The 19235-nt window shown below is 35.4% G+C and overlaps 1 protein-coding gene across 3 annotated transcripts in view; it reads right to left on the reverse strand.

Moving 5' to 3' along the window:
* The window catches only part of PSMD14 (proteasome 26S subunit, non-ATPase 14), a 47001-nt gene that overhangs the window by 14141 nt on the left and 13625 nt on the right, over positions 1–19235 (reverse strand). For all 3 annotated transcript variants that reach the window (XM_082055377.1, XM_082055378.1, XM_082055379.1), the window contains 4 exons: positions 9858–9929; positions 9419–9538; positions 8252–8322; positions 7121–7271 (listed from right to left, as the gene is read on the reverse strand). In XM_082055377.1, coding sequence (XP_081911503.1) covers positions 7121–7271; positions 8252–8322; positions 9419–9538; positions 9858–9929 — 414 coding nt within the window. The remainder of the gene's footprint in view (positions 1–7120; positions 7272–8251; positions 8323–9418; positions 9539–9857; positions 9930–19235) is intronic.

The raw sequence follows: 19235 nt of genomic DNA on the forward strand, positions 1-19235 counted from the left end.
ATATATTTTTAGAAACAAATTTTACAATTCTCTTCAGTGTACTTAATACATTTCAGGATAGCTATAAGTAATATTAATAGTTATTCACAATCTGTGACAAGCACTGGACTCTTCAGCTGCTAACGAGATAAAAATCTGGTCCTTTATAGTCTGAACGTAGTTAGTAAAAATAATGTCTTGGTTAAAATTTAGGATGCTTAGTAGCCAGACACATTTTAGCTTCCTCTGAGTGTGTGAATGCCATATAGAATATTATCACTTTTTCTAAAACAGTCTTCATAACTTTGTCATTTCAGGAATACTTAACATACTTCATTCTGTGAAATCCCTCCAATATCAAACCTACAAACAATACTGAAATAAATAGCCCTGTTTTGCAAGACCCAATACATTTTAATGGTAAACTTCACTTTAAAATGTCAGCCTATTTTAAATAAAAAAAAAAATTAACATCAGTATTTTTTCCAGTGAAGAATCTATGACATATGGTGACTATCTTTAAAAATGTATTGTGTCCTTGGAATTCAAATAGCTATGTATTGTTTATGCCATATGTTTATGAACAAACATACCAGTGCTTAAACTCTGCAAAGGATATAATGTGGTTGTGCCAGGTGTGGAAAAAGAAGTAATGTCCCATCTAAAATCTCTTTTATCACCTGCAACTGACCTGTTATCAACTGCTTAGTTTGTTGCTAGATTCTTTAAAAATGAAGTGGAACATGTGACCTGAGAAGTGCAGCTCGGGTTTATGACCATTTCGTTATTTATGCTGCCATGCACTGTTAGACAACTACAAGCGAAGAACATCTTCTGTCCCCTGTAAGCCCACAACATAAAAAATTCAACGAAATTTTACTTTTTATGCCATTTCCAATGAAAAGCACTAAGAACTGAAACTGACTCATGCCAAATGCATATCACTGAATTGCTGTGATTGTGAGTTTGAAGTTTGCAACGTGGAAATTATTTATAAAATGTCAATTTTAGCTCTGGAAAATATATTCCTAGGAGTACGTGCATTTTCCTTCTCTATCCTTAAGAGAATTGCTTACTTGTGGTCAAATACACAGTACAACTTGAATATCCATACTAGGAGGGGAGAGAACTACAGTATAATACATTTATCTTGACAAGTGAGGGCATGCATCCATAACTTTCAAGTAGCAAAGCCACAAGTTTTAAAGCTATATGCCTTAATGATGATAAAAGGACTATTCTACATCCACCACAGCAAAAGGAAATTAAACATTTAATACTTTTCAACAAAAAAAGTCTTCTTGGAACTTTTTTGTTTTAAGGGCATGAACTGAAGTAACCTATGTAAATGGTTTAGGAGGTAAACACATGCCACTTAATTAAATCACAGCAAGTCCAAAGGATGTCACATAATACATTTTAGAGCTCTAGCACTGATATTAACAGTTTTGGCATCCTATTAAAAAATTAGGAATATGTAAAATATGTTAGGCTGCATATGTGCAACTACTATTAAAAAAATGCTGTTTTTCAAACAAAACAGTGACAAACCAGTGGTATACTGGCAGTAATAAAACAGTTGAGTACTTTGTAGTTTACGTCTACTTTAGAAAAACACATCCTGAACTGAAAACACCAAGTGGCCTACACTGCAGTGCAGATGAAATTCATCTCCTACAAATGTGATTCTTCAGGAAAAAGAACAGCAATCTTTACCAGATCAACAGTAATCAAACCTAGCACAAACATACCTACTTCCTTATTCTCCAGATCAGGCTCCTATCAAAACTCAGTTCTTGCCTGGATCAAATTAGGATGTTTCTGTCTCTGATATGCAGGTTACTGCACCAAATGTCAGTCAACGTTCAGTCAATGTTAAGAAATACCACAGTGCTGTAAGAACATCTAAATGTATGAGACATTGTACAAAATGTACAGAAGTGTACCCTTGAAATTTCAACCAAAGTTATACACTGTAAAGTTATCCTCTTCATTTTAGAATCTTTCCCTTTACAATAGAGAGTTAGTAAGTCCAGTTGTAATAATGAAAGTTGTTCCAGGTATAAAAGATTCTGACATAAAATTGTAGGTATCACTTGTTTTAAAATACATTATATTGTAAAATATTATCTGAGTAATAATTCACCATAAATAGACATGTCTCCAAAGCAGTAGTGACAATATAGTCAATTTAATGTTTTGTGTAGTGGTTTTCAGTTAATACTTTCAAGCTGTACCCTAACAAGTATTGAATTCACTTGTGTTTAGGGAAGATATATTGAGGTAAAGGTTATTTAGATAAATGCATGAAGTGGGTAGGGGCAGTTGAGTATATAAAGAATCTTGTTAAGTGGCTCAAATCTATTTATCGTTCTCACAAACTTATTTCTTAATGGAATAATTTAAACTCCAATCTCAGGCATTACACCAGTCTCTCCACACATCTCATTTTAAGGAATGTTTTTCTCCTGCCTTCTTAAAAACCAGTCACCATCTCCTCCAATCCTGTGGTTAATTCAAAGAAACAAGGGAAAAGGACAAGTTCAAAGGAAAAATAATTGCGCTCTGAAAAACGAGTGGAGGTCTGAAAATACGCAGTCTTTCAGAAAACTAATTTAAGATTTATGTTCAGCTGAAGAAAATTCTTGAGGCTACATGGTAATTCCAACATTCAGAAGATTAATTGTTAAATCTCTGTCTACTTTCCATTTCACTCTTTTAGACTATCAAGTAACTACCAAGTTACGAAACCATTCATGTACGTATTTTGTCTTGATAAGTTGGGAGGATTTGCGCCACGAAAAGCAGTTCAGCTGCCGTTCTCCACATATGTCACCGAGCTGAGATAATGTAGCATATAAAAAATTTAAACTGGAACACAGAAGTAGCAGAAGAGATCAAAACTATTTGCTAATAGTTATTCTTGGGGTCAGCACTCAACGAAATGACCATCTATTACTGTAGAGAGTTACAAACTGAAATCAGGCATTAACAAAACCATATTGCTCGCATACATAACTAATTACACACAGGTCATCACCTAGATATTGGAGTACCAATGGGCAAAAAAAGAGCCATGTTTTATTGAAGAGGTCGCCAGAACAGGTAATCCAGCAAATTAAAGATATAGCTCTTTTCAACCATATGATCTACTGGGTTTATGGTGGCATTTTATCATATGCCCACATACATTTTCGCCATTTTGAAAAAAGCACAAAAATCTCATAAGCACAATAAGAAGGAAAAACATACTGGAATACTACAGCATTTCCAAGTACTGTACTTGAGCCACCCTACTTTTGCAATAGTCATAGAATGCTTTATTTTTCTAATTAGAAATCTGAATATTTAAAGATATTGCTTTACCTTGTTAACAGCTCAAAATAAGGTGACCTTGGCTTTGGACAGACACAACTTTGCTATGGACTTCCAGCAGCAACTCAGCTAAAGTGTCTCCTCCTTAGTTCTTCATTCGTATAAGGAGGATAAAACCAGCATCTTTGTCTCTCTCTCTTTCTCCAGATAATAACTATTTTAGGACAAACACTTTTTTCTTAAAACATACAGTTTAACTGTCCCTCTTTTGGACTTCTAGGAATATGATAATAATATTTTTTTTCACACTTTAAAATGAGTAAAAGAACAAATGATGAAGTTCATATAAGTGCAACACAGTAAGTTAATGCTTGTGGAATTAAAGATACTATGTTACAGTGGGTTTAGTGTAGTTATATTTTCCTTAAGAGGTGAGGAACAGCTGCTAAGTTAAGGTCCAAAAAAAAATTTATTTTAAACATTTGGCAAAGGTATATAGTTCTCCATACAGACATTTCAAAATGTATGTTGGAAATAAATACAAAATGTCAATATTTAGCTTTATTCCAGATCTTTAATGAAATTACTGCTTCTGTGGAGTATTCTAAATATATATTACAACTTTCTTTGCACAGACGGGAAAACTGGAGGGGGTAAAAGAAATGTGTACTAGTAAGTACAAGATGAAGCAACAGCTGGCCAGGTTGCCCACTGGCCATATTTTCACACATTTGCTTTGACTTCATTCATAGAAATAAATTTTTTTAAAAAGCCAAAACAAAGCTTTTTCTCTCTGGGTTCAAATAACACTGACCTTCAGTTAAAATTCACTAATCTGTTGTAAGTTTATTTTACAGATAGCTAGAATGTTATTAGCTTAAAAATGGCAATATATGGGTACACAGTCATGAAAAAGCATACTGTGTGTGTAAGAATATGTATGTAAAGTAATAACGTGTCCTTCATGTGTCCTAATACATTTATGTAATAATATCCCAGTCCTAAAATGGTCATCAAAGCAGCTGGCATTTAATCCACAGATCTATATGATGGTTTTATTTTTACATAAAGATTTTAGATGCCTTTTTATTTTTGCTCATTGGTTTAAGATGAGAATTATATGTATACTTATCTTTAAATTGCAATCATACACCCCTGACCCACTCAGTGTTTGGAACATGTGCATCCAGACGAGGAGAGCTAACAAAGAAGTTAACAAGTTTTTGGTTTCTCCCAGTGACAGGGCAAACTGCCTTTTAATGCTTTAGCTAGTCAAGGTGAACTTGAGGCTCCTCATCAGAATTCATTTCAACTTCCTGACACATGAAAATAACCTCTGCCCTGGTTACTCTTCACTAGCACAACCATGACTGCTTCACTGGCTATAAGCCATAGCAATTTATATGGGCACGGACCTGCCCTGAGGCAGGTTTAAAATTAGCGAATGTGTTATTTAGGACTTTGTTTTTAAATACATCTAATCTCAGTCAAAACACACCATATTAAAATCTTCTATGCCACATGTTCACTGTAATTTTTTGCCAGACAGTTATGCTAGTGAAAGGTATAATGAGTAATGATCTTGGACTCACATAGCTACACACACGAGCAAATCCCATCAGTATAGTGGCTACTACACAAGCAGAATTACCTCTGCAAGCAGTTCTTCTTTTGCTGGTGCTGAGAAAAAGCAGCTATATCCCTGAAATAGGCTTAGCTCAAGTTGTCGAACATAGGAAGAGGCACGAGACACAATACCCAAGGCAGCCACGCACAGAAAGCAGCCAAACCTGTCCTGAGAAACCCCCCTGAGCTCTAATATATTTGTTCTTCTCTCAGTTCATCTAAAAGTCAAAATACATTTTGATGTAAGTAATCTTGCCAACCAGGATCATAAAAGCCATACGCATTCCATAGCCCAATCTTTCCCCCAAAATCAATAAATTAATTAGTGCTATTCATAATTTGGGGGATTCTTTCTATTTCTAAGCTTCTAAGGATGCACTTGCCAGAAACACGACAGATGTAAACTTTTTTTAATGTGAAACCTGAGAATGTAATTTAATCTGACTGTAGCAGCTAGACACATATGAAAAACAAACCTTACAAGACTTCCAGTGATCTCAAGTACTGGCAGCAACACCATAGGAAGAGCTGTATTTGAGAAATGTTCAGATGGACAAAAATTCCAGAAAGGTTTAGATGGACAAAAATCTACTCACATCCAAAATAAATATGCCAAAGATTATTTTCTTGAAGAGAACAAAGACCCTCAAACACGACATCTGTGTCAAACACCAGTGGCAATTTTTTTTTTCTTTTTTTTTAAAGCACTTAGTGAGCAAATGTGATATAACAGTAGTGTGACTTACTGGGAGGCTTTTCTCCTTAATGGGTTTAATAGCTAGTGAGGCCTAAATTAATTTCAAATATAGTCCCCCAAATTATATTTTGACAAAATAAAAAGAATTCTATTTCACTATTTCTGTTGAAGTGGGAAAATAAGAAAAAGCAAAAGAAAAAAGTTCTAGAAAAAATAAATCAAGATTAATTAAATATTCCACTGCATTATTTTTCCACAAACACTACCTACATTTTCTTCTACTCTTTATGCAATTTAAAAGGGAGCAAAATTGATTCAGATGTTTAATAGCTGCCAAATAACCAGAAGTTATTAATTTTTCAATTGCCTGTTACATAAATAAATTTGCTATAAAAATCAGAATTAAAATAACCCTAAAAAACAAACAAACTGAAAATGCAACTGTAACTTCAGAATATTCTATTATAAAACTAAGGGAACCCTCAGCGGAATTCTTCGGTAGCTTTAATATCATCTGTTTCACAGGAAATATGATACTACAGCTTTACAGAAGACGAACCCTTTTTAAATATTTATAAATTTACATTAATATCATCCATATATACCATGACGCGTTTCAATAATTATTCTACAATACAATGGGAGTGCATGCTCAAACAAAACACCTCAGCAGTATTTTAAAGCAGTAAACCACCTAGCCAATTTCTGTATGTTCTGTAGTTTTTCTAATCCACTCTCCCTGTGGTTGAGCAAAATCGAATTGCCTCTCACATTTGCAGACAGCTCTGTGAAGGTGATAATAGAGCTGCTCCCTGCTGTCATGAGGCAGGAAATAGGAAAATGGCATATGGGGCTAGAAAGAAATAAAAAGAGAACTAAACAAGAACAAAAGAGATTTCAACAAAGGACAAGTATAACCCAATATGCTTTGCAAGTTAATCTCTTTTCATAATCATTTAACATATGTAATCATTTATGTGCACACTTCTCAAAAACTCAAATTCTTGATACCAGGTCATCTGTAAAGTTCTATTGCCCAAAACATTTGGAATAGAAATTATACTAAAAGCTGTCATATGCAATGCCTATAAATCAATGCCTTTTTAGTTAGTACCCACGTTAAGGGGCTGAAGCTATTGCAATCTGTTAGCAATTGATCTTAGATTTTGTGGCTAAAATGTAATATCTGAAACAATGTATACTTGGATTATTAGTTGTAAACAGGTTGAGTGGCACCTGAATAGCAAAATAGTAAGGGAGGATTATGATTGGTTATGTGTACTGACAATATCAAAGACTTCCAGTCTGTTTAACGACTACTGACGCAAGATGCAGAATAAACTAAAAGTGATCTTTTCATTTACAATGATACATTTTTTTTAAATTTTATTTTTTAAGGCAAAATGGGCCTCCAAAAAATCAAGAACTTACACATATTTACAGTGCTTCTATATTTTATCTTGCCGAAGTACTTTAAGGAAAAAAAGGGTGAGCCTACTATACCTTTCCTTTTACACTCTGAATGGGATCCACCACCACAGCAACAGCTCTTTCTGATAAGGCTTCAAAGCTCTGCTGAGTATTGATATCTACACCAGACAACCAACAGCCAAAGCCAGGGTGACTGTGATACCAACCAACTACCATCTCAGGTCTGAAACAAAGAGGACATTGAGATTCTTAAAAATAAACACACATAACACAGGAAGAAATAGTAATGTATCAGGGCATAAATTAGGAAGAGCTGTGAAAAAAACACCATTAGAAATATTTAAATTGCTCACCATGGTATGGTGAAAACACGGACATGAATACATGTGACAAAAGAGGGCTATCATTAAGGGATGCACATTAGCAGTGGTAGATCACGCTTTCGGTTTTTCACCCTGTTACCACACCTTCCCTGAACCAGTTTTTACCCTTTCAGCACTTGAGTAAATATCTACTCTTTAACTCCTTGGCGTCGAGGGTTGAATTTTCACGGCAGAAAGTCCATTTCAGACATGGACAACGGGAACCAACGGTGGGAAAGGATTAAATATCAATTAAACCAGCAGTAGAACTAGGAACTCAGTCAAAAAGCAATTTGCACTGTTCTGTTCAGCTGCTGAGCCTTTTGCTAACATTAATTTTGAAGTTTTTCCTACACTAAAAGAATTTGAGCAAGCAGACGACAACTGTTGAGAGGTAGGAGTGAAAGAAAAATTTGTTTAAATACTAGGATCTTTTACAAAACTATTTTCCCTTTCCTTTCATCAAAATTGCTCACAAATGAGCTACAACTTTGCAAATTTTTTATCTTAATTAAAATAAATATATTTATATATATTTTTAAGAATCAATCTTTTAATCAGGTACTGTCTAGTAACTGCCTATACTAAATTGAGCAGTATTCTAATCTTTCTGTGCAATACAGAATGCCATAGGTTTAACATGAGTAACAACCTCCTGACAACTGAAACGCATGAGGTGGACTGAATTACATGCTATGCTACTCACCTGATTTCTGAGACAATGCTTGCTTTTTACACAGTATTAATAGCCCCAGATCACTAGCTTTGCAGAAAGTCAGCTGTTTCTTCTAAGCAATGTGCAGAGCACTTGTTCTTGCCAGCCCTCTTTACAGTGACATACCTTCCTGTCTGTTTCAGCATATCCAACATTTTTGCTTGAAATACAGGATCAACTGCCTCCACACTGACACCCTGATATAGAAGACAAACAAAAATCATAGTAGCTGTACATAATACAATAGTCTTTTAACTTGTTACTTTCCACAAACAAAAATTTAAACACTACTCATAACCCTCTGTTTAAAAGGGCAACTCGACTACTTTAGAGCTACTTGGTTGAATACTCTTAACATGTAAAATACAATTTTTATAAATATATTTCAATGTGATTTTTAAAATGCTGAAAGAAGACTTTGAATTGCTATTTAAGTCATCTTTACTACGAGTAAACATGATTAAATGGGCATAGGAATTTATCGTTTCCTCCTCTTTCCGTTCTGCCAACTCTGGCCTGTTGTTTCTCACAAGTGTACTTCTACAGGTTTTATTTAAGATAAATATCACATGCTGGCTTTTTGCAGATTCTACTTGAACTATGCACATGCAGAGAATAAACTCAGGACAAAAGAATTGGAAAAATTCACTGATTTATAGCTCTGAGTTACAAAGGGATCTGTGCTTCTTTTAAGAACAATATTTTCATTCAAGTTACATAATAAAAGTACCATAAATTCCAATTATACCCATTGGTTCATCATCTCTTTAAAATACCTCTTCAAGACATGAATATTCTTACTCAAAATTAAAACACATTTTTTTCACATCACAAAAATATTATTTAAGAGACGTGCCACTGTAAGATGTGTCAAAGAGAGCAAGCTTGAATTTTGTCTATAGCACCATCACAACTAAGGGTATAATATACTTCTAATCAAACCTTTTACATTTTGTATCTTTTCCCTGGCTTGCAGCTTATGAGTTCTTAAATTTACCAATTTATAAATCTTATAAGTGATGTTATATCAATATATTTATACATATGTAAAGATGTAACACCTCCACATACTGATACACACACTTATGTACTAGTCTTTGCTAGGAAAAAAAAAAAAATCTGCTTTACCTAATTTTTTTTTTACTGAAACCGTAAAATCCACGTTCGAATTCTACCTAGTAGGTTACACCTTAAGATTGCATAAATTAAGCAGGAAAAGCTTTTAAAAATATTTACCATATGGAAAACAAACAAACAAACAAAATTATCAAGGTGTGGCTGCAAAGAACTCACCGTTCCTGACTGCGGCATCGCAAAAACATCAATCACCCTCACAGTGTAATCATCAACAAATTCCCCGAGCATCAAACCCATAACTTCCATAGGGACACCAGCACGACCATGCTTCAACATCTGGAATTCAGACCAAATGACACCGTATGTTTAACAGGAGGTTCGAATTTGACTTGGGACAGTTCTTTCAGGCATTGTTGATCTACAGATAATTTGCAACTTTTAGCACTTTTAGAAACTGTAAGGAACTATGAAATAGTAAAAATTAAGCCAACAAAAGAGAAGGAAGTTTATTCCTTTGACTGTTCCAAAGAGAATTAATTTATTTTAAAAATCAGTCTGACCAGCACCTAGGAGCGTAAGTCTATAAATTCTGGATAGGTGCCAGGTGCTCGATCACCAGCATTATACACAGAGGCAGCACACACAGAACACTTACTTTCAGCAGTGCAAGGGAAGAGATATAAACCTGTTCCGCTGTATCGACCGCTGGAGCATCTGTTGGTGGCCCCTATGAAAAGAACAAATAATTTTCTCCACTGTTGTTATTCTGCAGTTTCTAAACATTTTCTTTTGTATTCTGTGTTACAAAACTTCCAGTAAAATGCATATATCATTGTGACTTTGTATGTTAGGTGCAGCTCTTACAAACAATAAAAAAAAGCACAGCCAAATGCTACTTTAAAGCACCTTCCTTCGCTAACCTATTTGGTAATACACGTCACCGAGCCATTATCCCATCTGCCCCCAGCCCAAAACACCACCAATCTACAGAGCAATCTTATCAGAATCAGCCAACTAAAAAACTGGCACATATTGTACTGGGTACAAACCTGTTATAAGACACAGAGGCTAAGAGTCAGAGAAGTTTCCATTAGACAGCCTCGCCACAATGCTAACCTTCGTCAGCTGTAAAATACGGCCAGTTCTCCAATTAACTATGTGTTTCTTACAGTGGTGTGAATGTAAATGCTGCTGGGCTAGCATGATTAACTGGCACCAACACAAACAGCAATTTCCCTTTGCTTCATCAGCTTTCAGCTAAAGAGGACTTGCAGATAAAGGCTATGGGAGCACTTTGCAGATACACCGGTATAGTGAGAGAAAAAAACGGACCTCCGATCCCTAGGTGGAAAAGCTGTGAACAAAATACTTTGCTCTTTGCCTTATGAGTAGTTATTCAAAAATTAGCACAACTGTCCCAGGTGTGAATGATTGGTTGAAACAGGTTTGTGTACTGTCGAAAATGAAAAGCACAGGAGGCAGCAGTTTAAATGTCCCTTTCTCAAGGAGCAAGAGACATATTGCTCTATATACAGAACTCCATATCAGCACACCTCATTACAGCCAATTAACAGTACATTCATTACGTTATTACCAAATAGTGTACAACAAATTTCCACTGAAAAGACAAAAGGTTACTCCTGCACTAAGTGATGTAGACTTAGAAGGCCAACAAAGCAACTATGGAGCATGGTAAAAAAAAAAAAAATACTCCACATTTAACTTAATGGAGGGGGGGAAATGGTGCCTTTACACAAATATTTTGTAGATTTAGAATATTGATTCCACAGTTATAAGAAAAATTAGGAAAAAGAAAATTTGTAGTAAATTCTTGATTTTTCATGTAAGTAGGAAAATTCAGTACAACATGCCTCCACATGACATAAAACAGAAGACATAGTGATCAATGCAAGCCATCACCTCCTGAAGATAAGACTAGGAACTTAAGTAATCACCAATTTTGTATAGTGATTGTCCTTTCTGCATACTTTCACACTGAAAAACATAATCTAGTCTTCAGAATGCTTTAAAAACAGTAAGAAAATTCAGTTGTGGGTTTTTTTTTCGCCCCATATTGATGAATTCCTTCTCTATCAACTCCAGAGCCAATCTTTATATTTTTAAATTCACATACATGCATGGATCTGTGTCAACCATAACTGCTTCATAACACCTTCCAAACTGTATTTCCAACTTTGACCATCACCTCTTGATATTTGCTCTCCCTCACTTCTTACTACTCATTGCTAATTCTTCTGTCACTTTGGCTTTTCCATGAGCAATCTTCCAGCAGGTGTAACTTTTCACCTCCTATAATATTCTCACCAAAGGTTCATTTTTAAGCAATTCCACCTCTTCATCAAGTATTTCCCTGATTAGCCATAGCCCAACAGTGAGATGCTCCAGTGGAGCAGTATTCCTCTAACACTTAGGATGAAAACCCTCTATGAGCAGTTCTTCAGAACATTTCACAGAAGCACATGCACAGGTCACCTGAATCACTTATTCCAAATTTACTACAACTTAATTGTATGTCTAATTAAGTTTCAAATGTCCAATCATTTTCTGATACTATGTTTTTCTCCGTAAGTATGTAAGTTTACTTTCTTGACTGTATTTCTCCTGCTTTAAGTCTGTTCTAAACCACCTTATTTTTATTTAGAAGTCTCAATACTTTAGAAGGCACAAAGACTCGTATTTCCATTTAGTCACTGAGTCTTTGTGAATGGGTTTTAATTAAAAAAATAAAATAGTATTAGTTTGGTAACGACCCCTTTCTTCATCAATTTTTCTACCAGTTCTAGACCATAGAGGGTCTGAAGTGAAGGCAAAAGTACAAACACATGAACCTACTGCTTTGCGAAGAACCATAACATCCTTGCTGTGATCACCATACATACTCTACATTTGTCCCAGGTTTTACCACTGTGCTGTAGGCAAGCATCCCATTACACCATTCAGTACTTTTTAAAAAATAAAGAATAGCATAAGAAGTTCTGTGATGTCTAGAAGGCAAATGTTGCCATTTGATTGAGACCAGCTTCTCAAAAATCAAAAGCTTGAACTGAAGTTTACTCCACAGACTATGGGTCTTAAATAGGCTCTTCCATATGGAATCTCGCGTGTCTGCCTGCAGCCGAGTCTTTGTCCCCTGTGTTTGCAACTTGTGTTTGCAACTTGTGAGAGTTTAAATATTTTGATAACTTTTCCCATTTAAAAAATCTTTTTAGCATCAGTCGGGTGTTACCCTACTGTACTCATTCCTAAACTTTCCTTCTTTGATTATTTCTGTACTTCCTGGAGCTTTCAAATGCTTCTTTACCTTGGTGATGGTCCAGAAGAGGGGATATTTAATATTACACTTTATCAATCCATTAGGCATTCTATGAGATAAAGTAATTTCTGTTTTCAAAACTTATGTTAAAGTTCTCCTCCCAGCTGCTGGCACCCAGAGCCAACAAATTGTGTTCAGCATAGGAAACATTGCTAATTCATAAAGAAATCCTTCATTGATGTAAATTGACTTGCTTAGAATATTTTTTTCTTGGGTTTTGTTGTGGTTTTAAGCCATAGTATTCACTGTGAATGACTTGCACACTAAACACGAGTTTAAATATACATTAAAAATGACTATACTAAGCGTTAGGAAATATTAACTGCAAAATTCACTGTTTCAGTTTAAGCACATGCCTGAGATACCCTTAAAACTTAGCTAACCCTTAAAAATTAGCTAACAGCAGTATACAATACAAATATAATGTACATTTATTAATTCTCAGCCATCTTATAAAATGCAGCACATACAAAGTATAATATTTCCTTGGTCACAGACACATCTTCTGTGAAGACTTAGCTATTGCCTTTCAGTCTACTCTGTTTTTCTTACAGATGATAATTAATAGCTAGATTATGACAAAAGGAAATAATTCATTGCACTGTTCCAATTATGTGAATTAATTTTCATGTTAATATTATTTTGTTTTGAATATAGATGAGAAAGAACTATTCAAAACAGTTCTGAAATTATTCTGATGCATCAATTCAGGAATTTTGAGGAGGAAAGGTTCCATAGGTCAAAACCTGACCAGAATCTACCTTCATAACAGGTTTAGTTGCAGATTATTTTCCTGCCAAAGATAAATCTGCACATTAAATACGATAGGCACATACTCAGCATTCTACAGAAAATTATAAACCCAAATTTTAAATTCTTAACCTAAAACTTTTAAAGATCTAAGAGAGACAACCAACAGACTAAGTCTTGGGCCTTTCAAGTAGTTTACTTGGCTTTAGGTGATGTCATTTGAAAAAATAGACATTTGGAAACTGAAACCAATTTATTTCCATCTCTGACCACTTCCTTCACTGTAGACGGTTGACAACACAACACAGCCTTGCAGTGACGGTCGCAGCTTTGGGGTGCTGGTCACACAGTATGTGGGGGTAGCCACGGGTCACCTGTTTGGAGATTTCTTTGGCCTGTTTCTGCAAGTCTTCTACAGAATTTCATGCATTTCTTTCATGGAGCAATGGGGAAGAAAGACTTTATTAGCTAATTTCTACATGGAAGCAAAGTACTTTATGCCGACCCTCCACGGCATGTGCTATTATCACTGTTCATAAACTTCACTGCCTGCTGACTTTAACAAAGAAGCACCAGCCTCATGAAGCAGCATACCAAATTAAATCGTGTCAGAAACCCAAAAGAAGAAAGCATTTGTATCTACAATGCAAAAGATCTGCTGGTATTTTTGGTTACATTATGGCATCCAAAGGTCAGACAGTTCTCCCACTGCACAGTTTTCTAGGACTGTCCATCTCACTGCAGAACAGCAAACACTATCTCCATTCTGCCTGCCCAGAGCTTTATCAGATAAGTTCTTGTGGAACTGGAGAAAAATGACATTTGGAATATTGAACATTGTTTTTCCTAAGCATTCCTGCATAAGCTGGATACAGTAATTACTAAAATTCGAAAACTGTTCTAAAAAAACCTGTTATTGTGCTACTTACTGAAAACTGATGTTTCTTCTGAATCAACTATACACGCTGTCAGTCAGTGAAATGACAGCCAGCTATCTCATAAAACCCAACCAAATTCTGGTTTTGTTTTTACTTAGAATCCCCATTTCAGTAATAATGGATAAAATTAATTTAGCACTATAGAACCCATTTCACTTTTGTTTAATTCTTTTTTCAACAAGACCTGTAGTGGAAAAAAAGGATCATGTTCAAGTTATGAATGGAAGACTACATTGTAATATTAAATTATGCATGACAGTATTTTTGTTTCAAACAGCTATCCCAAAAGCAGCCCTTTACTTGGGCAGCTCTTGTCGACTAAGTGTTAAAGGCATTTGCCATTCTAACGGGATAAAAACTAACACCTGGAAGTGTTATCTACTCAGGCCTTTTAGCAAATTTGTTAACACTTTTAGGTCTATTACTCCACCTTTCTCTTAGTGTGAACTGGTATCAATTATTTAGCCAATTTTATTATGTTATTAAAATACCTGCTGATTAAATGTGAACTAAAGTGTCATTTTAGAGCACAGCTCTTTATTTATACTATTTTACATTTATTCAAACAGGTATAGAAAGTGGACCTGATTAATTACACGAGCAACTGAGAAATATTCCACCAACAGAGACACTTGCTGTTGTTTAAAGGGATCTTTAACACTGCTCTGGTGTCACACTAATAGCACAAAAGATGATTTTGAAATACAGCATAGCTGTTTCAAAGAACATTCAGTTTTACAGGGCCAACTGTAATAAAGGCAGTGAACTAAAGTGCTGTAGAACAAGCCTCAGCTTTATTCCACCAACCAACATATTTCTGTGTAAAATATGAGACCTGCTATAATAGTTACAACTTTTCTTTTTTGCAATTGGAACAATTTAAATGTGAACATGGGACACACAAGTGGACACTGACCGCTACAGTGTTTATTTCTTTCCCAGTAAGGTAAGAAAGAACCTTTTAATAGTTTAATTTTGTGAGTATTAAACAACTAGTGTGAAAAACAAGCTGCATGTAAACTATTTCTACTGCCTCTGCTTCAATGACTAGCTGAGGCAACCTGTTATAGGAGGTGTTAATTGGCAATAGGAGTACAAGTCAGAAGCATGTTCCCCATCGTCCTAACCCAGCAAGGCTAGGTCATTAAAGTGGAAATGAATTCTTTCATGCTGACTTAACCCTTTCAGTACGTGTTTTCATCTGTTATGTCTAAAGACAATTGAGAAATATTAACTAAAAAAACCCGCATAACAGAAAAAAAAAATGCATTAGTTTTGAATTTAAACAAGTATTTATCCCCACTTTTTTTTTTCCACTTCCCTTCTTTAACTCCTCCAAAACACATGTTTAATTTAATCATGGCATTTATTATGTAGTTGGGGGGAGAGAAGGGCAACTGGGGTATAAATACAATGACAACCATTGTAAAATAATAATTCGTCCTATTACAGGATGTGTGGAAGGATCAGGCATTTAAAGTGAGCTTAAAGCTACGATTTTGTGGAAATTAATCCAATGGTGGGCATATGGCTTGGTCTGAGGGAAAAAAAACATTACACAATACTACCTGCAGGGAGGGCACAAACTCGAGCAAGCATGCAGAGGAGGCAGAGCTATTAGTGATAATAAAAAGACCTTAGAAGTTCACCAGAATACCACTGCTCTTCTCTGCTTACCCTCTGTCAGTAAATAGTATAACCTGACGATATATTGACATAAAAGAATAAAAGTTTTCTTCAATCAGCATAGTGCCTTTTTTTTTTTTTTTTAAACACATTGCTAAGCCTAAAAATGTGAACAAAAATGTGATTGTGGAACAATTTTTCCTGTATTGAGACGATACCTTTACAGAAAATACCAACTCGTATTCCATGAGTGGAAGTGGCAAAGGGACTAAGCCATATTCTCAGACCTCAATGGTTCTAGCAAGATCGCCATGAAAACCAGAGGCCACGTATTGTATTGCATTTTCTGCAGTACAGGAAGTCAACACCATCAGTCGTGACAGAGAAAATGATCCAGTTCATAAAAAAATGGAAAAAAAATAACAGTTCATAGGAAGAGAAAAATACATTACTTTGCACTGTGAATCACACACTAATTAGTAGCAATTTGAAATTTTATTGCAGTTTTCAAACTAGTACACACACAATTTTACAGTTAGTTCCACATCGACAGGATTATATTTTGAAGAGAGCATTATGTCTAAACAGTTTGTATGTTTAGGCCCATTTTTATACCAATTATAATCAAGCACACATAACAGAACACAAAATACCATAAGCTTCAACAAACAGCCTAGATTTCTGAAAGGATCACATTGTCTTGTTACACCATATGTCAGATGAAATAAAAATTGTGGTAATATGTTTAGTCTCATAGACAGTCTCATAGACTCCAAAATGGCGTAGGGATACTACAGAAGTATTATGGGACTAATTGCTACTTTAAATTAAAAATATCTGCAAAAAACAACCACACCTCACTATGTTTTACAAAATCCTGTCTCCTAAGAAAAAGCTTATCCAGGTTCACATTTACAACAGAACTTAAATTACATTACTCATTTACAGCAGATCCAGAAACAGCACTATAGATGGACTTGAAATACATAATGTTTCCCAACTCCCCTCATCTTCAAAAACAAAAATTACAGAACACTGTACAGCCTTGAACAGTTGGTTAAACAAGTTAGGATCACCAGTTGTAAACACCTCCTCAGTGCAGAGCCAAAACTTTACTGCTTACCCTTTCTGTTTGTTTGTTTTTTTTCTGGTTTGTTTGTTTGTTTTTTAAATAAGCAGAACTTCAAACAAAAATAATCTCTAGTTCACTGGGACACTCCAGAGAACTTGGCCAGAATTTTAGTTAAAGAAAAAAAGCAAGCAAGCAAGCTACCAACGAAATTTGGCTTATGTTTCTATCCTATCCATCTATCTTGTATGACTGTTTCATGGAAGAGGTATAGTAATCCACCAACATGGGCATGCAGGGTCTCTCATATACCTGTAGAAAGTAATGTGTTTTGTTCATCTAATTGCCTCAGATGATTAAAATTTTAAAGGGTCTTCTACAAAACCAGCACTCCTGTTTCCCAATACTACCATTGGAAATATTTTTTAAGACTGAGGCTTAAATCTTACTGAGGAAAAAAAAAAAATTAACAGGATCTGGTATCAAATGACACTAGCTGAATTTACTTTGAGGTCAGATAAGCTTAATTTTACTACAATGTACTTTACAGAAAGTCATTCTACTTAGTCTAATTTTTATTGGAAATAAATATTACCCAATATTAACATGTATTCGTGATATAAAGTTATTTACACGTAGCACCTTGATGCAATTTGCAATAGTCAGACTTTCTGCAATGTTCCGAACACAGCTGTTGCATGAAATAGCTGCTTAACTGTAAACCTTCCTTGTTCTAGTGTTTCCACTCCCTTTAGCCCATATGATCTACAAATACACACAAAAAAGCAAGGGGAAGTATGCTGCACCTCTGCGGTTAATATTCCTTAGTACTAAGCATAAGGACAATTTGGACTAGATGAACTTTAAAGGTCCCTTCCAACCCAAACAATTCTATGATTCTATGACAACATTATGATCAGTGAAAAGCCATAAGATGAGGGACAGAAAATAAATCCTCAGTAACATCATATGTGGTTTTGGAAAGAACTACTATTTTTCACAACCTCAAGCTACTGGGAAAACAGAAAAAACAAAAAAATATAAAGGTCACTTTCACCCCAGAATAAACCAGGACTAACCTGTTACGTGTCCCTATCACCATTACAGAAGGTACTGAGATTTAGAAATGAGAACCTCAAGGCAGATAACGAGCCAGCATTTGTAGATTTTGTCTGCCTCCAGAAGTCTTGCTCTGATGCAGATTTCTAATTACCTTATTCTAGACACGGTTCTGCCAAGAGAGCAGGGCAGCCCTCAGCGGGTGCTGGCTGAGCTCACCCTACAGGACACTCCAAGCAGAAGAGCAGTTTAAAGGGATTTACTCAATGCGTAAAAGAACACACTGGGTTCTCTACAACTACAGGCTGCCTGTTGTGAAGAGCTGGTCCTCTGAACACAGGCAGGTCAACTGGGAGACTCAGGAGCAACATGGAGGAAGGCTAGTTGTTTTTAACACTTGAAAAAAAAACAAACCGAACACAAACAAACAAAACCACCAAAACAAACCAACCCCACCACCATTAATACAAGAATACTTCAAACTTCCAGGAAAAAAACAAAAACAAACAACAAAAGAAAACACACAAATGCCACAAAGAGGACTCTTCTACACCACAGGAAGAAAACAGAAGCCCTTGTTCAGAAGTGCTGCATAGTATTATAATATTGCAACTTAATATTCAATAGCACGGGATTTCAGCAAGAAGAAACCATTTCTAAGAGAAATAAACCGATCACTGTAAAGGGTTTGTTTCCCGCTTACAGAAAGGAAACATTACAAGTGAACAGCTGCAATGCAAAAGCACAAAGATGTCTGCTCTTGTTCAGTCTTTTTTTCCTGTTCTCTCTCATTATGGCTATACTCATTCCTTGCCCAAGCTCCTTCGTCTCTTCTGAGGAAAGTCAGCTGGACTACACTAGCAATTAAATTCAGGAAAGAGAAGCTAATTGCCTAATTATTAGAAATAAGGAAGTTTAAGATCTGAGGTCAAGAAGAGGCAGCTAAAAATGGTCTCCAGAGTTTATAGGAAAATAGCAGATCAGAAGACACTGATAATGCTCAGGCACAACCCACTGGTGTTGTTATTTTTAGTTTTATGTTTATTTGTGATAAATATGTGAGGTATGACTTTAGTGCAGCCCATCACACTTTAAGGCAGCTTTTATACCACAAAGTACACACTGTGTTGTAGCTACAATCATATGACTGTTCCTAAATCAATTCCAGCGTGTTTCTACTTCTCCCATGAGCACTTTTGGATATATGTCACATTACAACCATTCAACCTTGTTTCAAATGTAGGGAAACTACAGCCA

Source organism: Streptopelia decaocto (assembly GCF_964273445.1).
Source record: "Streptopelia decaocto genome assembly, chromosome: 6".
Taxonomy (NCBI): Eukaryota; Metazoa; Chordata; class Aves; order Columbiformes; family Columbidae; genus Streptopelia; species Streptopelia decaocto.